Source organism: Epinephelus moara, chromosome 8 (assembly GCF_006386435.1).
Source record: "Epinephelus moara isolate mb chromosome 8, YSFRI_EMoa_1.0, whole genome shotgun sequence".
Taxonomy (NCBI): domain Eukaryota; kingdom Metazoa; phylum Chordata; class Actinopteri; order Perciformes; family Serranidae; genus Epinephelus; species Epinephelus moara.
The window spans coordinates 13,668,212-13,693,137 of record NC_065513.1 but is presented as its reverse complement, the minus strand read 5'-3'; the positions used below and the strand labels follow the sequence as shown (position 1 = coordinate 13,693,137).

At 42.7% G+C, this 24,926-nt stretch overlaps 1 protein-coding gene across 1 annotated transcript in view; it reads right to left on the bottom strand.

The window, feature by feature from the left end:
* Window positions 1–266: 266 nt before the first annotated feature.
* The window catches only part of hmcn2 (hemicentin 2), a 56,536-nt gene continuing 31,876 nt past the window's right edge, over window positions 267–24,926 (bottom strand). Inside the window, exons 44-81 of the mRNA XM_050050814.1 lie at window positions 24,765–24,924; window positions 24,127–24,251; window positions 22,868–23,051; window positions 22,676–22,773; window positions 22,294–22,572; window positions 21,992–22,182; window positions 21,463–21,544; window positions 20,554–20,690; window positions 20,315–20,456; window positions 20,067–20,211; window positions 19,629–19,756; window positions 19,262–19,418; window positions 19,053–19,174; window positions 18,807–18,971; window positions 18,562–18,669; window positions 18,324–18,458; window positions 17,532–17,666; window positions 17,109–17,378; window positions 16,838–17,028; window positions 16,528–16,741; window positions 15,821–15,955; window positions 15,536–15,726; window positions 14,778–14,859; window positions 14,372–14,542; window positions 13,113–13,265; window positions 12,467–12,604; window positions 11,789–11,910; window positions 11,428–11,668; window positions 11,245–11,304; window positions 11,034–11,153; window positions 9,960–10,094; window positions 8,919–9,038; window positions 8,670–8,795; window positions 7,814–7,942; window positions 7,434–7,727; window positions 7,212–7,331; window positions 6,404–6,530; window positions 267–6,268 (exon numbers count right to left, since the gene is read on the bottom strand). Coding sequence (XP_049906771.1) covers window positions 5,890–6,268; window positions 6,404–6,530; window positions 7,212–7,331; window positions 7,434–7,727; window positions 7,814–7,942; window positions 8,670–8,795; window positions 8,919–9,038; window positions 9,960–10,094; window positions 11,034–11,153; window positions 11,245–11,304; window positions 11,428–11,668; window positions 11,789–11,910; window positions 12,467–12,604; window positions 13,113–13,265; window positions 14,372–14,542; window positions 14,778–14,859; window positions 15,536–15,726; window positions 15,821–15,955; window positions 16,528–16,741; window positions 16,838–17,028; window positions 17,109–17,378; window positions 17,532–17,666; window positions 18,324–18,458; window positions 18,562–18,669; window positions 18,807–18,971; window positions 19,053–19,174; window positions 19,262–19,418; window positions 19,629–19,756; window positions 20,067–20,211; window positions 20,315–20,456; window positions 20,554–20,690; window positions 21,463–21,544; window positions 21,992–22,182; window positions 22,294–22,572; window positions 22,676–22,773; window positions 22,868–23,051; window positions 24,127–24,251; window positions 24,765–24,924 — 6,011 coding nt within the window. The 3' untranslated portion in view covers window positions 267–5,889. The remainder of the gene's footprint in view (window positions 6,269–6,403; window positions 6,531–7,211; window positions 7,332–7,433; window positions 7,728–7,813; window positions 7,943–8,669; window positions 8,796–8,918; window positions 9,039–9,959; window positions 10,095–11,033; window positions 11,154–11,244; window positions 11,305–11,427; window positions 11,669–11,788; window positions 11,911–12,466; window positions 12,605–13,112; window positions 13,266–14,371; window positions 14,543–14,777; window positions 14,860–15,535; window positions 15,727–15,820; window positions 15,956–16,527; window positions 16,742–16,837; window positions 17,029–17,108; window positions 17,379–17,531; window positions 17,667–18,323; window positions 18,459–18,561; window positions 18,670–18,806; window positions 18,972–19,052; window positions 19,175–19,261; window positions 19,419–19,628; window positions 19,757–20,066; window positions 20,212–20,314; window positions 20,457–20,553; window positions 20,691–21,462; window positions 21,545–21,991; window positions 22,183–22,293; window positions 22,573–22,675; window positions 22,774–22,867; window positions 23,052–24,126; window positions 24,252–24,764; window positions 24,925–24,926) is intronic.

Sequence of the window (24,926 nt, the reverse complement as noted above, 5' to 3'; positions counted from 1 at the left end):
TGCCCCACAGTGTACTTCATGTGTTACAGGGAATTTGGGAAGCTTTATGAAACCGTAATGACTGACTAGCTTCCAGTTTGGTGTGCTGTCCTGCTGTTTTTCTCAGAAAGTAATGCTTGTTTCTTTTTCCTTTTTTTCTTTTTAATGCCAATTCTAATTATTTGCAAGCACTGCTTATTATTCACATGTATCTGTTAAAGTTATATTGGCTGCTTCAGTCAGTGCGTATGGTTCAGAGATATTAAATACGAAGCACAGACTGTTTTAATTAGCCTCACATGTACCATAGTCAAAAAGAATTACGTTTAATGGCTGTTTGTTTAGAAACACAGTCATCAGGAAGTAGCTCAGAAATCCTTTGTGTTTTTTTACTTACATTGAACCCATATTGAATTCAAGGCCGCAGCATGACTTATTTTCTCTGCCACAGATCTATATATATTTCACGATTGTAATAATTTTATGGTATTGTTTGATGGATACTTTAATCATAAAAGTGAGTGAAACCTAAGTAAGCTGACTTTTTATTCACAACTTAGAGTAGTAACTCACTAACAACAAGTATTAAAGCCACATACAGTATTATAAACTGTTCTTTCACAATCCCTGGTAATTCCTAACATCCAAGCTAAGCTAATGACCACATCACAGAAACAGCAAAAATCAAAACAACTGCAGGCAACGTCCCCCACACATGCACTCGCACAACAGTGAAGCATCAACAAACACACTCCCTCAGCTCAGCTCAGGTCAGCTTTCCATGACCCTCTCTATTAGTCATTTCAGGGAAATGAACAGCAAAAAAAAAAAGAATCCTGTTTTACAGATGCCAAACTGTACAAGCTCTTTAACCTTGTCAGTTACGTGGCACTGGAGTCCAAAAATAACCTAATCTCAAATAATGGTGTTTATGTGAGTGAACAGTTTTGTCAGGTAACAATGAGTGTATCCATTAAGGCTCATTAATGTTCAACATTAGAGAGGTATACAGACACAGACTTCTGTCCGTACTCTGAATTCATGTTCTCCATATTTGAGCATGTTTTATGAAAGCTTACAGTGCAGATGAAATGAAGCAGTACTACAAAAAATCGTGGGGGCAGTGTAGCCAGTAGTTAAAGGGCGACACAAGCACAGAACAAGACGAAGACATTTTAAAAATGGCAGAACTTTTTTAGCAATTATGCAAGTTGGTCAGAAATGTTAAAGGAAAACTTCACCCTCCAAATGATCATTTATACATGAATTAATCACCTCGTATTACGTTGAATTCGTAAAGGAAACTGTTTGTATCCACAAGCCTACGGTGATTGAAGAATTCAAAAACTGAGAAAATTCTTAAACTGAATTCACCCACAACTGCGTTTAATGACAAGCAAAGTATATCAATATCAATCAGTTTGAAAACCTTTTATACAACTCGTGCATTACAATCCAAGTCTCATTTATCCAGTCGTATGCTCAGTACCTCCCAAACAGATCGCCCTCTGTGAAAGGAAGCTGGGCAGAAAGTGAAACTTATCTACGCTCACTTCAAAGCCAGACTCCATTGACAAAGGGCCCGTCCCAATACCCCCCCCTTAGCCATACCCCTAGATTTGCGTGTTCCCGCGAGGGGTAGGGGTGTCCCAATTCCTTTTTGCGTGTAGGGGTAGGGGGCATAACGAGGGGTAGTGGGTATGAAACTAGCCCTTCGGAGCGAGGGATTTCAGTTGCTGACTTGCCAGCGAGGGGTAGACGTCGCCATGGCTACCACCGAGCAAGAGACGGGGGAAAAAGTTCATACATTGCTAACGTTACCGTCGTCAGGTTGCTTGTTAGCTAGCTAGCTAGCTCGCACTATCTGGCGTCTGTCATCTGTCCTGTTCTGCAAAATTGTCGGATTTTTCACATTACGATAACACGCCAGCTAGTTTAACTATGCTGCCTCGTAATGTTAGCTGGTTAGCTAGCTAGCTAGCAGAAGTCCCCGTCGTCTGTCGGGTCATCAAACGAAGCATGATGAATACAGCAAACGTGATCGGTAGGATGAACTCAACTGGAGACTCCATTGTAGATGCCGGTTGGAAATGTAGATGGCTCGCAGCTTCCTGTTTAAAATAGTTACGTATGTGTGAACGTAACCGACGCGGTGACGTAGTGAGTGGTGTCCCAATTCCTAGGGAAAGATTCCAACCCCTACCTCTCGTTGCTTCATTTGAGGGCCAAGGGGTAGTGGGCAAGGGCGACGGGTAGGGCCAAGGGCTAAGGGGTAGTGGACAAGAGGGGGTATTGGGATTGTGCCAAAGTCATTTTACCTTGCTAAACACAGGAGCTGCTGGTCTACCACTGCCTCGATCGGAAGTTTGTTTATGTCACTGTGTGACTTTGAGTCCTAACTCGCCCTTTAAAACACCAAAGTCACACAATAACACAGACAAATTAACTGACCAAGGCAACGGTTGGCCAGCAACTCATGTTGTCGTGGTAAAGATACTGCTTAACATAGATTAAGTTTCAATTTTCCATTCACTTTCCTGGCGGAAAGCATCATCTGTCTGGAAAGCACTGAGCATGTGACTGGACAAATGAGACTTGGATGATACTGTATGAGTAATGTGAGTTTTTAAACAGATGTTTTGATATAGTTTTGCTTTTGTTAAACGTGGATCCCTATAACTTTAATTAATCAAGATTTTCTTTTTTTTTTCTTCTTTTTTTTGGATTCCTTATTATATTCACTGTGAAGGTATGGAAGAACAAGTTTTCTTTACGAATTAAATGTAACACGGGGTAAGTAAGTAACTGATATACGAAAGGTAATTTGGGGGTCAAAGTATTCCTTTAAACATTTAGACATGATGTTACTTTGTTGGACACAGGGACAAACAGTTACTGCGGAACAGCTGGGAGGAGATTGGATGGAAATTAGATGTGAATTGGAAGGTAGCAAAGGAAAAGTGGAGGTCCACGTGAGACCGCTGTCCTCCAGTTCCCTTTAGTCAGTGTCTAGTGGATGTGTCCATGCCAACGTAAAGGAGGCATGGCAGTATGTGGGCAGTGACAGTCACAGTGTTTGAAATGGACTTATCAACTGTAGGACCTAAAATGAGTATAGTTGAGCCTTAAGTGGAATGTTGTTGAAACTCCCTCCTGTGGAGATCGATCTACTCAGCGTTGACAGTTATTACAAACAGCAGCTCGACATATGACAGTGATGACAGCTAAGAGACCAACAATACACCCAGAGCACTGAGGGCCCAACAGTTGATCTTCTAGTCAGTCTTGAGACATTTTGACAACAACCTAAACCCTGCTCCATCTACTGAGCAGCTGAGGTACTACCTGAGCCAAAGACCATGTACTACAGATGTTTCCAAAGTAAACAAGCCAACTGGTGATATGACTTTCTGGCATTGTATCAATGTAAATGTCAAAATCTTTATTTTTAAGCGCATTATAAGATCAGAAGTCAGTCTGCTTTTGGCTTTGATGCTAAGCACTTTTGAGTGAGCAAACAGCTATTTCAAACACTGAACATTTTATACATTTAACTACAAAGACTGATTGACAAGACACAGGTCAGAGAGACAACACCATCAACCACTTTACTGCGTTCTCAGAACAGAGTAGGAAGGAAATGATTTAAGGTTAACTGAGGGTTGGGGTCAGAGTAGGGCAGAGGAGAAATGATCTAAAAGCCAGATTGTCAGTTCTCAGGGTTAATGCATCATTTATTAACTTGATGGCCAAATTGCTTTTCCTGAGTTGTTGTGCATCAGCTCCTCTCTCGATTAATAACTGTCTGCAGCAGTTTTCTTTGTCAGCTGCAACATGCCATTTATAAAATGTTAATCTAGAGTCTATGGCAGGATAGGATCAAGCTTGACTGAGGCTATGCTATGCTATGGTAATAACAGACAATAACAAAAGTGTTGTCCATTTTATTTCTACAAATATTTGACACTCATTTACAGCAACAAGGAAACGTGTGTTTAATCTGCAGGAGTAGAGCAAACATTTTTACTGCAATTTGTGGCATTTTATAGTTGTAATATAATTTCCCTTCTCAGATTTGTACATTAATGACACATGTTTGATTACTGAACACCAACTTTTTGTTGAAATGAGTATTAAAATGTGTCATGAATGCAGGAAAAACATGCCATTGTGTAGCTAATGTCACACTGCAGAAACTGGAAGTGCAGTCCAACTCTGTGGTGAGTATTTAAAATACTCAAGTACATTCAGATTAGCACCTTTAAACTTTAAACGTGATAAAAAGTGTTATAAAAAGAGTATAAAAACACAGACGATAGATGAAACAATGTCGCTAGCTATAAGCCATTGTTACAGTGTGCCATTGAAGGTTTGTCATCACAAAGCTAGTAGATCCTTATTAATTCAAACCTTCTAGGACTGGAGGTTGTTTGAACCATTCATATGTTCAAATGACTTAAATAAATTAAAATAGTAGGGAAAACATTGTACAGTTTCATAACTGTTGAAAGACTTATATTTTCAAGTGTGGGCTGCAAACATATTTTCATATGAGAATAAATCTGTCCCAGAATTAGATAGAAATTTAAACAAACAATGATAGATAGCAGAACATAAAAAAAGTTGTGGTAGTTCCTGATGGATACAAAATAACTTCAGTGCTTGATTGACATTACATTTTTTTCCATTCTGCATTTTCAGATATTGATTAGAAAGATTTTCCCCGAATAGTAAATAAATGAACAAAATAATTGTTCATCCAGCATGTTCGTCAGTTCAGATTTTTTTCACCAGAGTAGGTTCTGCTTAAAGTGGAAACAGACAAGTTTTTTGCTTTAATTATGAAGTAAATGTTGATTGCACAACGTAATGCCTATGGAACAATGACACCATGTGTGTTTAGGTTGGTTCCCTGTTAGCCTCTTTTTCACTTTGCGGTCCTGTCTGACACAGGGTACAATCTCCTGAAAAACGAAGACTCAATTTACGGCTCCATTGCAGAGACATGTATAGCTGCAGACACATTTCGTTTACAGCGTACATGACACACCCCTACACGCCCCCTACAAGCCACGCCCACTACACTGTAATGAATACATGAGACTAAATGCAGCAATTATCCACAACACATGAAAACGTGATTTACTTTATAAGTAAGGAGATGCAATCCCTCCCCTTACCCTAACCTCAGCCGCCTCTTTTTTTCTTTTTTTTTTTTTAAGTAATACTTCATAGCTAGCCAATCGCTAACTTAGCAAATTGTTAGGTCTTCCGCTTCCAGGCCAAAGAGCAAAGGGGCTGATTGTGGACTGACATGTAGATGGGGTGGGTCATGTAGCTGCTTCAGCTGCAGTTATACCTTCTCGATTGTGCAACCAAAACAAGAAGAAGATAGCACTTTTGTTTTCCCTGGTAGCTATCAGTGATTTCCCCAGTGAGTATCTTTGCAGCTACTGTTCTCAGTAGCGGAAATGGCGGACAATGGAAATACCAAAGTAACTGTGGGAAAACAAAATGCAGTGTCTCTTGTGTCGTTGGAAGTTATTAGACTCTGAGAAAACAGAAAGCAATCTAGTTGTCTTTGTGACAGCAGCACAGGCACCAATAATACTTGGAAACATGGGGGTGTTGTCTGTTTCCACTTTAATTCAACAAAATCTAATCAGCATTTGGGGAAAAAAGGTCTTTTCTCTTACAGGACTTTTCCCACTTTGACATTTCAGTCACAGAGGGGGGTACGTATCTTCAAGCGATCCACTTACTAACCATGTCCACCCTCTCTTGTATATTAGAGCTTATTTGCATGGCCTAATGTGTCCAAGGCACAGGGTTTTGGGGCAGTTGCCTTGTGAGTAAGAGGCATCCAGAGGCCACTGGGCAGCAAAGTCATTTGTAAAGCAGCATAGAGGCTCAGTAGGGGTACGTTGAGATGGAGATGTAGATGATGAAGATGCTCTGGTAGGTAATGCGGCCCTGCAGCGAGATGGTGGTGGCCTGCACCTTGAGGCGCACTAGTCCTGGTCTGTTAAGAGCTCTCAGGGTGAAGATGATCCCCCTGCCTGCCTCGTCTCTGATGCCAAACATTCGGCCCAGTGCACCCGTCACTGATTCCTGCTCAAGTATGGTAAAAGATGTACGCTCTTGCAGGACGCCTGACTCAGAGAAAGCTGACAGTCGTACCACATTGTGACTGGCTGGAATGCCAGAGGGGAGTGTGAGCAGTTTGTACTGTAAGAGCAGAGGAGAGCCTCCCGTGGCACAGTCCAGAGAGCAAGGCCTGTAGCACGTCCTTTAAAGGTCAACAGGAAAGAGGAAAGTGTCACTGACACATTAGCACTAAGACATTTTATAGCCACAAAAATATGCATGCATGTGTACAGTATCTACAGCCTGATTATTGCATTTCAAAAACACTGCAATTTACCCAGGGCTTCGTCCAGTCTGATAGGATGCAGGGCAGGGTGTATCCAGGCACTGGTATCCCCCTCTGGTATTAAAACACATCTGATTGTGTCCACACTGGATACCTTGTTCCACACATTCATCGATGTCTAGAGGTAGAGAAAGGAGATTAGCTATGATCATTTAAGGCCCAGACACATCAAACCTTCAAAGAACTAGGGGCGACAAAGGCCAACTGTTGCAGTGCCTCATGTTGCCTGTGTCTCGGCTGAAGAGTTACACTGAACATACCCCAAACTAACCAACTACCACGTACGTTCTGCGCCTGCATGAGAGGAAATAACTTTTCGTACCAGCAGTAGTCTGTATTTGTCATTCAAAAAGGGAAACTGGAAGACCGACAGGACAGATTCAAGACGCTGTTTAGCCAGTTACAACATTAACAACCCAACGTTGACATAACAAAGCTTATTTTCCGTTCCATTTCTACTGAAGAGCCCAGTGACTAAACAAATAATCTTACCTAATATAAGAAGTTTGTTTCCATCTCACTCCCTCTTGACTTTAGTCTCTTGTTTACTTTCCTCATATCTATTTCTCTTCTAGTGCACAGAGATGAACTGCCTATCAATTATTTCACTCCAATGCAGATTCAACATGCTGAATCAGCTGAAAAAAACCTGACGGGGACCAATGGTGCGAGACACACAGCAAAAACAAGGGTGACAGATGCTCACAGATGGCCCGACATTGACCAACAACTGATTGGCCTGGTGTTCAGGGCCCTTATAGGGAGGATGACAGTTATGCAATTACAGTTAACATCTTACCTTTACAGCTCCTGCCATTGGGTAAGAGCTGATAACCAGGGGGACATGAGCACTGGAAACTGCCAATGGTGTTTCTGCACTCGTGTTGACATGGCTTCCTGAACAGACACTCATCTACATCTATACCGAGAACATTTGACAATCAAGGTTAACAACATGATATGATGTGGATGTACTTTTTTGTTTTGAATGCTGTATCTAATAGTTTTGATGCACACTAACCAACACATGTGCCGTCTCTGTTGGTGTACCCCACAGGACAGCTCTGTCTGGTGGTGCGAGATACTCCGTGAGTACGGGAGAGGATCGGCCTGCCGAGAGACGACACCAGCTGTGGGCGGAGCCTTGCCCTGACTCTGGTACCGTTGGTGAAGGTCTGCCGTCTCTCCAGCCCCGCACAGGAGCGCCCGTCTCCAAGCAGCACAGTGCCAGGAGGGCACAGGCATCTAAAGCTGCCAGGCACATTGCGGCACTGGTAGGCACAAGGGTTTGGCGTCTGCTGGCACTCGTCGATGTCTGAGAGGTATAACAAGGCTCAGATAAATTCTCATGTGTAAGTGTCATTGAAGAGTTATATAACAACACTGACGCAGCAGTCGTACCCAGACATGGCAGGCCCACTCCCTGAGATCGGTAACCTCTGGGACACACACATCCGTAACCTCCGATTGTGTTTTGACAGATCTGGGTGTAGCGACACATGTGACTTCCATCCTGGCACTCATCAATATCTGAAAAGTGTGAAGTTAACAATGCATCAGCACAAATCTCATCATTACATTTGCATCTGCTATAATTCTTCTGATGAACAGTATCAAAATGAAAGAAAAAAATCTTAGTTAAAAAAAATATGATAGCCGTGATACCTTTGGTAAAATTAAAAAAAAAAAAAAACACAAAACAGTAATTTATGGTTGAGATGACTGGTAGCCTCTGTCTCACACCTGTGATGCTATTCCGACTATAGAGTTTCTATAATTAAGACCACACTATCATAAACTGTGTTGCATCCTGTTATAAAGAGGATCTTTATTGCTCTTTGGTCAAAGGTTTTCTCTGATTACCAATTCATAGACTTTTAAAACACTTTAGCTTTTTTTGTGAAGAACAAGCTGTGAACTCTTGCTCCATGTGCCCTGAAGCAATCCTGTGAAATCTGACCGGGTGTTATGCAATGTAAAATGCAGTGCAGAGCTCTGCTGAAGCTGCCAGCATTATTAGCAACAGCCCTGTTTATTATACTCATGCAGGCCATGCTGGGTCATTTGACAAACTGTCACGTGTCTGAGGATTAATTAATCAGTAAAGTCACAGGTGTTGTCTTCTATGAGCCCTTCAAAGTATAAATAAGTCGACACTGTGTCTCCAAATGACTAAAGTCATGATTAATGTATAGTCAAATACTCCATTTAGCACTTAGAAAAGGTGGATACAAAACAAAGTATGATAGCCACTAACCCATGCAGGCTCCGTTCTCTGATTTGGTCATGCCAGCTGGGCAGCTGTCGAAACACTGGTATCCTCCCTCTGTGTTGCGGCACTCCTTGTGAGCCGGGCAGACGTTTCTCATGCACTCATTGATGTCTAGAAAAATGCAATCATTACAACAGAGCTGTAAGTTATCCTCATCTAACAATTACTTAATTTCCAAGACTTTCCTAAGCTCTGAATAACGTGTGGGAGTACCACCAAGTTTAAGTGACTGACCAATGCAACGATGTCCTGATAGCTGGTATCCAGGGTGACAGAGACAGCGGAAGGAGCCCAGGGAATTGAGACACTGATGCTGGCATGGGGAGAGAGCAGACTCTTGGCACTCATCCACATCTGAAACACACAATTGACACATCTGGTTATATTAATCTTCGGCAGACATCCAGCATATTGTATGAGCTGGAGTGTGTAGAAAATGAGATCTGTCTTTATTGATTATTGCAGTAACAAATTAAATTGAATTAAACAACGAAAAGGTATGGTGACAACAAGTACTGGGGCTGGGTATCGGTACTTGATACCTTTAAGGTATCAACTAAAATAACCAAGTACCAAGTAGCATCGAAACATCTCCAGTCAAACAATACTTGCATTTAGTCCTTTTTATGCTGGGGATCTGATCCCTGACCATCCTGTATCCCTTCTGTCGTCTCCAGAGCTGCCTTCCTCTGGCAAATGGTCAACTCAACGTCTACCTGGTTAGCCTGAGCTAACACAACAGCAGCAGCAGCAGCAGCAGCAGCAGCAGCAGCAGCAGCTAACATCCGGCTAACAAAAGCCATTAAATGGTTCCAACAAACTCACACTGACACTGACATGGTTCGACTCTGTCATATAACCATTAAGTAACCTTAGCCATGTGGTGGCTAACAGTTAGCTCTGTCACTGTGTGTTGGTGGGCGGACTTTCACCAACTGTCCCCAGTGCAGAGCTCACAGACACCTCCAGTAGAAGCAGCTACAACCCATATAGTCTGTTGTGTGGTGAAGTTAAGTGCAGCGTATTTGAAGGCACAGACAGTCCAGTGTGCTGAGATGCCACCAAAACGTCCAATAGTATGGCTATACTACATACCAATCCATTCACATTATGGATATTGAATGAAATACTCTGTGGGTAGCAGTATCACTTTAAGAGCACTGGTATTAGTGCTGGTATTAGTAAGTTTTTAAACGTTACCAGCCTACAACTACAGTAGAGGATAAGTTGTTATGCCTCCTTGTGAAACGTGTAGACAATTTAACAGTGACTTGCCTTCACAGCTGGTTCCTGTGATGCTGGGCTTAAATCCTGGTCCACACTTGGCCTGGCAGCGATATGTGCCCACTGTGTTGACACACTGCTGGTTGTAGTGGCACATGTGTGAGCCCTGGGAACACTCATCAATATCTGGTATGAAGTGAAACAAGTATAAGGCCAAATACTACAATTACCACAACAGATGGTTTTTCCTTTACTTAAAGCTACAGTTCATCTCCAAATCAAATATACATGTTTTTCCTCTTACCTGTAGTGCTAGTTATCAATCTAGATTATTTTGATGTGAGTTGCAGAGTGTTGGAGATATTGGCTGTAGAGATGTCTGCCTTCTCTCAAATATGATGTAACTAGATGGCACTCTGTTTGTGGTGCTCAAAGCGCCAAATAAAATACATTTGAAAAACTCAGCAGCAATGTCTCTTCCAGAAATTATGTCCTGGTTACTTTAGAAAATCCACAGACCTTGTTGTGAGCAGTTTCATCTAGGAACTATTTTCCTTTTACCAAAATGGACCCACCGACCATATTACCACGCAGAAGGAAGTGTGCATCTACACATGGGCAAGAGGCTCATGCTTGTGACAGTGCTCCTTGGCTGAGCTGTAACGTTAGCTGGCTTAGTGGTGCCAGGTGAGGTAGCAGTAGATGCAAGCTTCCCTCTGCGTAATGATAGGGTTGGGAGGTGTACTTTGGTAGACAGAAAATAGTTCCTACATAAAACTGCTCTCAACAAGGTCTGTGTATTATCTTTAGTAACTGCGTCATAATTTTTGGAAAGAGATATTGCTGTTGAATTTTTTCAGATGTATTTTTTGGCGCTTTGAGCAGCAAAAGCTGAGTACCATCTAGTTCCATTATATTTGAGAGAAAGCAGACATCCCTGTGGCTGATATCTCTAACACTTGGAAACTCACACAAACAACCTAGGTTGATAAACAACACTACAGGTAAGAGGAAAAATATGTATCTTTGATTTTGGAGTGAACTGTCCCTTTAACTAGGATATTACCATTGTATATATGGTAATAAATCAAATACCTTAGCATGTTATGTTGTTTTTTGTCTCACCTTGGCATGTGTTGGTCTCTGTAGAGATGGTGAAGCCAGAGGGACAGGCACAGGAAAAGCCTCCCATGATGTTGTTGCATGAGTGAGAACAGGGAGACTGGAGCGCACACTCGTCTTCATCTAATAAAGACACATTGAGTCATGATAATAAAACTGTACAGTGACAAATGTTCAAAGAGAAATGAGGCATAAAAAAGGGAAAGCAGCATACCAGCACAGTAGGAGGCTGTGTCAAGAACGAAACCTTTTGGGCATGTGTCTCCATAACCATCTGCAAGCAGAAAAGTTCAGTTCATAGCTGTTTGAACATTCAGATCAAGTATTTTTATGTGATGTCGTGATACTTTCAGTGATAAGTTTCAAATCTTTAAATCACTGTATGTTTTCTCCAGACCTGGTATGAGAAGATTGGCAGTGATATGGAAGTCCAAAGTGAGAGTAAACATGTTGTACACGCTGTTCAACCCGGAGACCTTGAGCAGCTGGAGCAGAGGGCCCTGGCGCTCCTCCTGGCCCTCATAAATAATGGTGTGATTACAGCGCAGCACCATGGGGTTTCCTCCTCTCTGGTGGGTCTGTGATGACCACGAGTACAGCTGCCCCTGGCCCGTCTGCACATATGACTCATCAAACTCCTGCGGGACGCACAAGAAATTGGGTCAAAGAAATGAAGAGGAACTCACGTACGTCAGTATATTCTCAAGTGAGATACAGAGGTCTTTAAATACACAATGTAATGACAGAAGTGAACGCACCTGTAGGGTCAGATGAGATGATGTTAATGAAGGAGGTACAAATCCGTTAATTACAATGTCAATCAGTAAAACTCCCTCTGAATCCAGACCTCTGGCAACATGGGTCAAACGGAGGATCTCCCCTGTTTAGAGAGATTTAAAAAACACTCATTTACAAGCACAAGGAAGCATGATGATACTGTTTTGAATTAACAGCCTTCCTGTGTAAACTCATGAATGTCAGTGACAGTGAGTGGTGCCATCTGCTGGTTGTTTTGTAAACAACAGAAAAAACACTGATGAATTGAAAACTTATGTCTACATTTTTGTGTGTGTTGGCGCTGAGGATAAAATCCTCCCCGGCACCATGATGTGCAATACTGCATCTGTCCTGCCACTGACACATATGACCAATGAGATCTGCAACGTGACCTGTCAACACAAGATCTGTGGCCCGACCTGAAACCGCAGATCCTATAATAATCATGTGTTTCAGTAACTGTCATAATAATAAATCTTATACAAATTAGGACAAAATCCCAACCGCAAGTCACCTTTTCATGGTCACCTGCCGGGTACCTGACCTGATGCAGGACTCATAAATGGTGTCTTAAATAAATCAACAGCTTTAAATATCTTTTAGCTAACACTCATTCTTGACATGCTTACATAATAAAACTCATGTGGGGCGAAACTTACCAGTCTCAAACTCCAGCTGAGACTCCTGTCTAAACTGGCCCTCAGTGAAGGAGTAGCCGTTTCTGGTGTCTCCACTCTGTAGCACAGTGGTCCAGTAGATGGGAGCAAAAGCAGACACCAACACCCGCAACAAGGGACCTACAATGAAACAGCATCAACTCCTGGCCTCTTACAGAACCACAGAAAAACAGTACAGCCTACACAGGATAAGGACCACATCCCAAAAATTAGCTCTTAAAGAACAGAACATATTCCAAACTTTCCATGAAACTGCAGGTCATCACTGAGTAAAATAAAATATATTGTTTTTCTCAAAAAAATAATTAATACATACTTTTTCCATTTAAAAGAAGCCTATATTTTAAAGTTAGACTGGATGCAATTCCTATGTTGCATCCTATGAATTTAAATCTGAAAGGTTTGTCTTAAAAAGCTTGCTGAACCCATACTGTGCAAATTTCAAAAAGTTAGCAACTTTAACTAAACCTTGGAGTCTATTTCAATAACATGTTGGACTGACCAACAGTTTTGTTTATACACTTGTGTCCAACCAAAGACTGCTGTACAACAACAGGTGCTAAAATGAAGGTCTTTATCTCCAAACATGTGACATCACCCCAGGGGAATATAACATGCGATCACTCACCCACACTGGGAGGGATGTTGTCCAGGCGTGCCTGCATAGTGCTGCTCCCATCCTCAACACTGTCTGTGATGTTGGCCTCTAGGTAGGACACGCCAAACTCTCTCTCGTTCACCATGCCTATCAGGCTGCCTCTGGTCTTGCGGGGAGTTTCTCCTTTTATTATCAGACATGCACATGAATAATTTGTAATTACTCATAAAAAACTGACATTTTTGGATACGTCTCATCTATAGGTATCCCTTTCCAAATACTGTTAGAACACATATAGCTTACAGATGGAAATGTCCTTTTGGCATGTTTACCCCGTCTGTGAGGTAACCTTCATAATATTCTGTTCACTTGTACACACATACAGTATCTCACATGAGTGAGTACACCCCTCCCATTTTTGCAAATATTTCATTATATCTTTTCATGGGACAACACTATAGAAATGACACTTTGATATAACTTAAAGTAGTTAGTGTACAGCTTGTATAGTAGTATAGATTTACCTTCCTCTGAAAATTACTCAAAACACAGCCATCAACATCTAAACAGCTGGCAACATAAGTGAGTACACCCCACAGCGAACATGTCCAAATTGTGCCTAAAGTGTCAATATTTTGTGTGTCAACCATTATTATCTAGCACTGCCTTAACCCTTTTGGGCATGGAATTCACCAGAGCTCACAGGTTGCTTCAGGAATCCTCTCCCACTCCTCCATGATGACATCATGGAGCAGATGGATGTGAAGACACCTTGTGCTCCTCCACCTTCAGCTTGAGGATGGCCCACAGGTGCACAGGTGAGTTTAGGGCTGGATACATACTTGGCCAGTCCATCACCTTCACCTTCAACTTCCTCAGCAAGGCAGATGTCATCTTCTAGGTGTGTTTCGGGTCATTATCATGTTGGAAAACTACATTGCAGCTCAGTTTCTGAAGAGGGGCGATCATGCTCTGCTTGGAATTCATGTTTCCCTAAATGAACCGAGCTCCCCAGAGCCGGCAGCACTCATGCAGCCCCAAACCATGATGCTGCCACCAATATACTTGACTGTAGGCAAGGGACAGCTGTCTTGGTGCTCTTTCAGCATGTGTGGCACCTTGGTGAAGAGCACTTTTCTTTAAGATATATGAAAGTGTCATTTCTATAGTGTTGTCCCATGAAAAGATATAATGAAATATTTGCAAAAATGGGAGGGGTGTACTCACAGGCATTGAGTATGACGTACATATGTTACGACCATATGAGATTAATAAAAAATAATTAGCACCTGGACAGAGACCAGCTTGACATTTCCTAGAGTCGATACTGGGACCGCTGCATGATCGACCACCATTGGCTGGTTCCGGGTTGTTGCACAGCCTGATTCGTTCTTGAAAGCCTTGTCCACAGGTGCTACTGCATGGACCCCATTCCTCCCAGGTCGAGTAGCCTCCATTGACTGTGTTAGAGAAAGAGGAAGAGAGGACAGTAGAGCTGTGAGTCTAGATTATTTGCAAAAAAAACAAGGAGTTTACAGAAAAGTTATATAAACTAGTTATTTGAAATAGTTCCCAGAAAGGGAAGCCAGATTCTGAGATGTACAAAAATGTGTTATTACTGGCATGCGTGGTTGTATTTTTCTGATTAATTTGATATCCTGTGACAATGTGTATAATTATAAACACAGAACTCACTCTGAACTTTGAGAGCAATGGTCCTTTCAGCTGTTCCAGCCTCACTCTCAGCAACACACTGGTACTCCCCTTCATCTGCAGCCTGTACATCAAACAGGTAGAGGAGGAGAGTTTGGCTTAATTGGCACTCTGAGGAACAATTTTCCTCTGATGTGGCCACAAACCTCCAGGACAAAACTGAGATCACATATAGTTTTATGTTGAAAGAACGCTGACATTACAGCAAAGAAAGCCAGCATCTTCCACTGGGCAGTTCCATTGAATTCTTTGTCATAATAGATATTATTGGACCAGAGAGAGGAAATTTCACATTAGAGTGCTCTGTGGGAAGGACAGTCATCCGTCTGTGAGAAAGTCTCAACTGCAGGCTGTGCAATTACAGCTGCAGTTAGAGACCTAACAAGGTTACAGGCTAAAGAAAGAGGGGCAGAGTCTGGGAACATCCAGCTCTCTGTTCATCTCCTCCCTCTGTTGCTAATGCTGTTAGCCTCTCTGACTGAAGTGAATCTGATTTAGGTGGGAACAGGACGCTGCGGGACAGTCACACACTGTTCCTCCACCCAAGGGGACTGCAGATGGAGCTAGGATTGGATGAATACTGCTCTATTGTCCTCCAACACATAAAACATTTATAGATGTAAGTAGCTCAAAGGGCTTAATCACTCAAACTTGGTTTAACTAAACTTGCCTAGAGAGAGGGTCACTGCTCTAAAATGGAACAAATAAAGGGCAAAACAAAAAAGGAGCTCTGTATTTACACTGATGCTGTAAATGACCAGAGATCCATTGTGAAGTGCTTGCATCCTGAGGGAGCGGAGCAGTGGTTTTCCATCCCGGAGCCAGCGGAGGACTGGGCTGGGGTCTCCATGGACTGGACAGTCGAGCATAGCAGAGCCACCCTGGATGACCGTCTGAGACATGTGGGCTTCACCCTTCAACACGGGAGGCTCTGGAGACACAGCATGGTTTTACAAGGTCATCAAAGTGTTATCAGTATCTGAAGAAAGTTAGTTGCCCCGACTAATCCTTAACAAGAAGCTCACCTCTGATACGGACAAATGAGAGCGCTCGGATGGACCCCACGCTGTTTTCTGCTATGCACACGTAGGTCCCTGCGTCACTCGTGGTTACGTTGTCAATGAGCACGGAGCTCCTGCCAGCCTCATCAATAGTGGAACCTGGAACATGTTAAAGGGTGGCAGCAGGTCCTTAAAAAGTCTTAAATACACATTTACAGATAAAAGGCCTTTAAAAAAGTATGAATTCCAGATTGGGTGGGTCTCAAATGTTTTTTAGTCATGTCACCGCAAGAATTTCCAGTGTTTGAACTACAGGAAACATCTTCGTCCTACTGTGCAATTAGATCACCGATGAGTCTGCATCATTAAACTGAGGCTTTGGTAGCCAGCCTGCTTGTTAGTGTATGTTTTCTAAGCACAGAGAATCATGAGTCATTTTAGCTCACTGTTCATTTTGAACTGACATGAAAGAGTATATTTTCACTTTTAGTTTGTATTTCCATTGCAAGTTTGCCCTTAATACAAGGTTTTTAAAAGTCTTGAATTTACCTTGTTATAACCTGTAGACACCCCAGTTTGATCAGTCAGTGCAAAACATGTTTCAATTGCTATTTAAAGCTACCCTGATCAACAGAAGGGGTTATCTTGAATATAATTTTTGTCACAATGACACTATAATACTTTGGTAGTACTGACTTGCTGTGCGGCTCACTATGTGAGGAAGTTCATACCTGAGTAAGGACTGTTGTTGACAGTCCAGGAGATGACAGGAGAAGGTGTCCCCTGAGCGTGGCAAGACAAGGCCAGACTCTGCCCTTTGTTCAGGGTTACATCACCTGGCAGCTCCTTGAAGGCAGGCCTCATGTTGATGGACAGGCGAATGTCTTGTCTTGCAGAGCCTGCTGCATTAGTGGCTACGCATGTAAACATGCCAGCATCCCCTGGCTGTGAAAAGAAATCAAGCATGACTTATTATTACGATCAGATTGAGACAGAGATGTAGTTCATAATGTAGTGAAGAATATGGGGCGGCTGGCTAACCTCAGCCCTCTCGATGATCAGCTCTCCTGATCTCAGGACAGTGAATTTGCCTGGAAGGTTGGGCACAACGGCCCCATCCTTCTCCCATGTGACTCTGGGCTCTGGTGAGCCCTGAGCAGCACACGGCAGCAGTGCCTGAAATCCTTGAATGACTGACAGGTCTGTCTGAGCAGGAGGAATCATGGGTGGCACTGAAATAAGCAAAATTTTTATCAATAGAACCATTAAAGCAGCTACATTCAGTCTTAACAGAGTGTGAAATGGTGCTCACCTTGAATAACCAGCCTCATGTCGTGGCTGGCTCTGCCGGCGAGATTTTTGGCAGTACATGTGTAGAGGCCTGCATCACTGCGTTGGGTAGAAATTATTGCCAAGGTTCCATTGGCAAAGATATGTATATGAGCGCCGTCAACCACAGGCCTCCTCTCCTTGTGCCAAGTTACTTCAGGTTGAGGCTGTCCGTCAGCCGCACACTCCAGACTGACTGGCTGGCCAAGCACTGCAGAGTACTCTACACGAGGCACGCTCAGCACGGGTGGAACTGTGGAAACATGAGATGAGGAAATATTAATCCATTTATAAATGTCTAACAAAGTTATTTTTTTAGGAATTAGGAGTAACCACTTTGCCTATGAGGAATAATCACAGATAAACCATCATTTTCTTCCAAACTTTGAGATCAAAAGCATGTTACCTTGGAGGACTAGCTTGGTCCTACCCACAGCCACACCAGCATCACTCTTTGCCAGGCACTGATAGGTCCCTGCATCACCCAGCGTCACACGAGAAAACTTCAGAGCTCCATTTGAAAGAACAGCAAGCCTGTGACCTGTAGTCAAATATAATCACATCAGCCAGAAAATCAGACCCTGTCCCATGAATTCCAGTGAGAGCTACTTGGCTTGACAGATTGCTATCCAGTCTGTAAAAATGTTAAAAGTATGTATTTAGCAAAGTCCTCACAGAGAGGAGTCATAGACCTCATTTTATGTAGTGAATATTAATATTAAAAACAGCAATATAGGTCGCTTCAACATGAATTTTTCCATGAATATGACTGATGCTAAATGCCTATGTGAGCACCAGTGCCAGCATCTGTGTAAAGGATAATGTACAACAAGCGGATCATTATAACATGCTGACCCGAGAGAGTGATACAGGATGCTGACGTGAAGCAAAGGGATCTTGAATCCTCCAAATGGCCACTTGCTGTACCAACTCCTGCTAATTATACCACTACCTACTAAAGATATCAATAATTTGGCACAAAATATATCTTTCAAAATGATTTGATTTCTTCCGCTAAGCATTTATGCTCAGAACTGTGTCCACAGCAACAGCCTATTATTCATAACAACAGTATGCACCTCAGAAATAACAGACCGTAGAATGCCTTAAGTGTTCAACAAAGCCATGTAATAATATAAAGTAACAATGTGTTTATAAAATCAAAGTTGTGCTTGTATTTTACTGTATACATCAATACCTGTTGCTATAGGAACTCCCTCTCTTTGCCAGGTTATGGACGGTCTGGGAAATCCTTGAACCTCACAAGGCAGAATGGTCCCATGATGCAACACCACTTGTACCTCCTCTGCCATTGGCCTAATCTCTGGGGGCTCTAAGTACATAGGGAACAAAATGTGATATGTGTTTACATGTTTCATCATATGTGTTGCAACACATAGTATTTTTGCAGCAATATGCAGCTATCTATGACCCACCTTGCACAGAGAGAGAGATGTGTTTGTGAGCCACTCCAGCTGGGTTGCGGGCTGAGCATGTGTACCTGCCAGCATGGCTTGGCAAAACAGCAGTTATCTCCAACACTCCTGCATTGTAATGAAGTGCAAAGATACATAGTTTAATGTCACATTTAATGAGCACACATATTAATTTCCCTGTGGTATTATTGTTCCAGTAGACCATGACATATTAATATAAAGAGCCTTTAGACATGACGTCTTACCAGTGGGAAGGACACGATAACTTCCTCCTCTGGCACCCAGTTTGGCTCCACCCTTGGTCCAGGTGACAGTGGGCTCAGGGCGTCCTTGTACGTGACAAGGCAACACCACAGGAGACATTTTCACAGCTGTGACCGTCGTGACATCATCTTCAATAGACGGTGGGACTAAAAGAGCAAAGTCATAATTTCAATCACCTGAAATGGCTGTCTGCTGTGTGCTTATTGTACAGAGCTGAAAGTCAATACCTTGCAGGATGACCTCAATGACCCTGCGCTCCTCTCCTACATCATTAACAGCAGTGCACTCAAAGTAACCTTCATCCTCAGTGGACGGTGTTAAAAGGACCAGGGACCCAGAGGACAGTAACCTGAACAGAACAGCACACTTACGTTTTAATGGCCGTGTGATCTATAATGTATGCATACTCTGTATTCAGAGACAGTCCTGTATGTACCTGTATGCACCAGGCTGCTGGCTGATATCGAGTGGCGTGCCATTCCTCTTCCAGGATACTGTAGGTGGGGGTATACCTGTCGTCTCACAGCTCAGCACAGCTCTAATCCCTGTGGTTACTGTCACATTGAAGAGACCCGGACTAATTGAAGGACCCACTGATAGGAGACAGAACAGAGTCAGGTGTTGACCACAGAACTGTATTTCACTGTGTTTTTACAATAAGATATCCTAAAAAGCATTGAAGCATGACAACTGATGATAATCACAACCAGAACCAACATTTGAACCTATGACTGATAATAGAATTACAGAAAAAGCAACACCAGAGTCATAATTCACTTTTAAGTCTCCTTTTCTATAATTACCAAACACTCGTAGATCCACTCCTCTGTGATCTGAGCCAGCCTGGTTGGACACAGTGCAGTAGTAGCGACCAGCATCATTCAGCTGAACCCCATGTACACGCAAGGAGCCCTCTGACAACATGGTGAACCTGAAACACATCACATCACAAAAGATTAAAGGCGCTGAGTGCCATCGAGTTCCATTATATTCGAAGAGAAAGCAGACATCTCTATATCCAACGCTTGGCATCTCACACCATAACAATCTAGACTGATAAAAAGCACTACAGGTAAGAGGAAAAATCTTTATTTTGATTTGAGGGTGGACTGTCCCTTTAATTTATGGATAGACACCACTGTGTGTAGCTGTGTCTGTTTTTGTCGGCACTTGGAAAAGTAAATACAACAAGGACAGATTTCTCGAGTTATGTTACAACAAAACAAAAGCTTTGGACTTACTTTTTGTTATCTTGAGTTACAGGGAAGCCATCTTTCCTCCACATGACTGTCGCTGAAGAGTCACCTTCAACCTCACAAGGTAAAACTGCATCTTGGCCGACATGTGCGGTCACCACTGAGCTGCTCTCCTTTATTACAGGTGGTACTAGGGAAATAAAAAGTGACGTATTAATGTAGTGACTTGGGTTTAGTTTGTAGAACAATTTAAAATGTATTTAAACCATCTTATCATTGAGGGTGTGACTTACAGAGAATCTCCACTGTGAAAAACAGACTGGTGCTTCCAGCCATGTTGGTGACCACGCAGTTGTACTGGCCGCTGTCCTCAGGCCTGACTTCCTGTATCTCCAGGTACTGACCGCCAGCCAGCCGCTGGATACGACTACCCAGCTAATATAACAGGAGGAGGGTATGAAAACAAAGACAGTGTGTGAGTCAGAGGAGATTGCTTCTAGTCCAATACCTGCTTTGTTTTATGACTCTGTACCTGCAGTTTGGCCTCATCCTTGTACCACTCTATATCAGGAGGGGGGTCACTGTCAGCCAGGCACTCCAAGGTCAGATGTCCATTAGCTGGTACTGTCACTGTCCTCACATCACCAGAGCCAAGGAGGGTTGGTGGGACTGAAACACAACCACTGATTATTAAACTGTAGACACAAATGTACAAATGTACAAATTACAAAAAGTTTCCGGAGGCGACGCGCACTTAAGCACCCAGACTGACAAACGTGACAGTTCCTATATGACTGAAGCGCTCCTTTTAAACAGAGATGAGTTAGTTAAAAATGTGTGGTCATGTGGAACAGATAAAGTCAGGAGGTAGATCAGGGGTCAGATGTAAAAATCATGTGTTTGCACTAAAAAAATACAGCTTTCCATACAGAGCATAACATTTATAAAAGAGGGTGTGCTGTAAAAATGTGTGTTTCACCACACATGATTTACAGTCGACTGAGCTGGGAATCAAAGAAAGGTTTATCAGGACTTTGGAAAATCTTACTCAGAGCATTAATCTCAACAGCTTAATATGTCTCAACAGCATTGCGTGTTATTATATTTATAGAAACTTTTTTATTCTAACATGAACAAAAAGGTAGAACAAATGACGAAGTGGGATAAGGATGCTGCACAATGTATCATCAATCAAAACATGAAAATGTCCTGATAACTGCATATACGTCATATTGCATGCTTAACAACTTTGCGTGACCGTAGCAGGAAAACGCTAATGCAAGACCAGGTGTGTTGTGCAAACACAGGTTTTTACTCCAGAGTATACACAGAGCTTTATCCATCAAGTCCCAGGTGCAAGTAAGAGAGGAAGTAAAGACAGAGGGGTGGACATGATATATTTCTTCTAACTTATACAACATAAAAGAATAGCTTATGTCACCTTGGACTCGGACCCAGTGGTTTTTCCCATCCTCTCCAGCCAGGCTGCTGGCCAAGCAGGTGTACAGACCTGCATCCTCGACCTTTTAGAGAGACAACACTAATTAGCTTGAGTGGTTCTTGCATAACCATGTTGTATTTGCCTGGATTCATCCTGGTTAAACAGCATCAGGTTGTTTGTCGATTTAATTTTGGGTTTACAGATAAGAGTTAAAGTGTTTTTGCAACTCTTTATTTATATCTATGATGCACATCACAAATGGAAACAACCTACTAAGAAGACTGAATTACAGGTAAACCCATTTTTTTCCAGCTTTGTTTCATGTGCTTTTGTTTTTGTATGAAAAGACTTAAAATGTTAAAGTGCCTTTTTTAACAAGATGAACTTTGCAAAAACCTCAAATTGTACTTTCCTTAAGTTAAACCATAATCACCCATTTTAAATAGTGCATATACTCACAGCTACTGTGTGCATGTTTTTACAGTAAATTCTTTGCAAAACTATCAGATACTGTCCATTTAAAATTTACCTGAACTTTGCTAATCCTGATAAAGTGCCCATCCTGCTGGACAATGTCAGTTCCTTCTAATGGGCGACCATCTTTGAGCCAGCTGAGGGTGGGAGGTGGGACCCCCACAGCAAAGCACTCCAGCTCCAGTGGACTATTCACTGCTATGGTCAGCTCCTCTGGAGAGCTGGAGCTGGATATCTTTGGAGGCTCTAAATTAAAAAGCAGAATGTTTTTGGCTCAGTTGTTGAAGGAGTTTACATCATGACTTTAACTTAATAAAGTAATAATTAAATTAAATATACAGCTTGGGTTGGGATTACCGAGTACAGTGAGGTTAAAGCTCTTTGTGCTGCTTCCAGCCTGATTACTAGCCACACAGCTGTAGAGGCCTGCATCTGAAGGCGCCACGTCAGGCAGCTGCAGCCGTGTCTCCTGTCCATCCAGCAGCAGGTTGCGGTGAAGGGACAGTGGCTGGCCGTCTTTCATCCAAGTCAGTGTTGGAGGGGGTATGCCACGTGCTTCGCAAGTTAATGTCACCAAGGACCCCTGGACTACTGTGACTGGCTCCACTGGTTCAACATGATCCACACCAGGGGGCACTGTGGGCCACACACACACAAACACACATCTGTGTGAAACCCTCAGATCCCAAAAAAAACAGTTTAGGGGAAAAAATCAGTAGGTGGTTTGTTATGAGTGTACCTTGGACCTGGACATCATAGCTGAGCTCAGCAAGACCTGCCCGACTGCGCGCCACGCATGTGTAAAGTCCAGAGTCAGACAGCTGCACAGGAGAAATCCTTTTTCAGAAAGAAAGGGAACACTTAGCATTACCTCACCTATAACCACGTAATCTGTTTACAATAGATCATGTTTATATTCATCTAAACTGACCTCAGCACAGAGTCACCAGATAGGAGCCGTGTGCGAGGAGAGAGAAGCAGAGGTCGCCCGTTCCTCAGCCAGCTGATCTGAGGTGGAGGGTTTCCTGTCGTCTGACACTCCAGAGTCACAACACTGTCCTGTGTCACCTGCACCTCTCTGGGGGCAGTTGTCTCACCAGAGATGGATGGTGGGACTGTGACAGGTCAAATGAAAACACCATCACTTAGAAACTTAAGCACCAACACACACAAACATATGAAATGCAGGGGTTAAAGTTCTCCGGCACAGCACCGGATTTCTGGTGTGGCGAAGTTTCTGTCTGGCACGGGCAGAAGTGCTCTGCAGTGCGACCATTTCACTCGCATTTGCCCCTAAAAATATATATATATGTGCGAACTGGGAAAATGATTTAGGCACACAGTGTGCAAGTCAACACAACCTACTGTTTACCATAATCGGCATCGGACGTTTTTTCATCAATAATCGATCAAATAAATTTATTTTAAAACTGCTCCTTTGGCTCTGATACAGCCGTCTCCCTCCCTGCCTGCAGTCACCACTGCACTGGGCTTTGTAACAATGTCCCGCCTACAGCCGCCTCTGATTGGTTACACGGCACAAGTGATAGCCAATCAACACTGACGCTTGTGCATGCTTTCACATCATGTCACATTGAGACACAGAGCACAGACAGAGCGGGAGATGCTCCGGTAAGCCAGCGGTAATTTTGAAGGAAAGGTAACAGCAACCAGACAGAAACGAAAGTTGCAATAAAAATCCTCTATGCTGAAGTTTTAAAGTCACCACCACAACATTATATGATCCATTTCAATGATGACATGCTTGCCCAGAGGTGAAATTTCGACGTAACTGCCTGTTTAATTCACATCAAACGCGATACAATTTTGCAAACAGCCTAAATGATTTAGCTTCTAAAAATAAATAGCACCAAGACAAAAAAGAGATGTAGGAGCTATAAGTCAAAAAGTCTGGTAACCACTTAAAGTTTAATCTTTATTTATAAACTCATTATGCTATAAAAGTTTAATCTGAAAAGTAACGACTAACGCTATAATCTTTTTGTTCATTTTGATAATAAACACGTTCCTTTGCAACACATACATTTCTATTTCTTCATTTTGTGACCGCAGCACCAAGCCCCCTGCTCTGGAAAAGATTTCAGATTTCAGGCACACAAATCCTGCGTGCTCCACATTTCAGGCACAAAATTTTTTCTTGCTTTAACCCCTGGAAATGTTCATACTGACCTAGGACGAAGAGGGTATAGATTTTGCTCTCCTGTCCAGCTGGGCTGGCAGCCAAACAGGTGTATGTCCCAGAATCCTCGGGACTCAGCCTCAGTAATGTTAGCGTGCTGCCATCAGGGGTCACACTGCCAGGTTACAAATACTCATTATGTTTTCATATTAACACCATGACACTTTATCCATTTTTCCTGTCTAAACTATTTGTCCTCCCCACCTCTGAACATAAGTATTACTTTCCCATCATCATTATCATCATCGACCCACGGTTTTCTCACACACATACACACGCACACAGAAATTTGCTTTCCCTGGCTGATGCAGTTGCAATGACCACAGAAGCTGCTGAACAGCTGTAAAACAGCTGCGCTTACTATTCCCCATGATGAAATTAGGCAAGGGACTATAAATGACTCCATTTGTCCATTCACACATCCCTCTGTCATGCACATTATCTCTGACAATGATGATTAATATTTCATTTTCCAAAACCTCTAGGGAATGGTGTTGATCGATTCCTGTGCTGCTTGTGGAACAAATTCAGCAGTGTTGAACAAGCTACATAAAATGTATTAATATTACCATCATACTCTGTGTGCATTTAAAGCCTGGGCAGTAAAAGGGGAATGTGAATGACTTACGCGATGTGACGGGCGTCTGATCCCTCTAAAGTCACTCCATCTTTCAGCCAGCTGAGGCGTGGTGTGGGGATTCCAGTTGCTCTGCACTCCAGGGTCAGCTCCTCTCCCAAGGGTGCACTCACATCAGATGGGTGTTCAGAGTCCAGGATCGTAGGCGATACT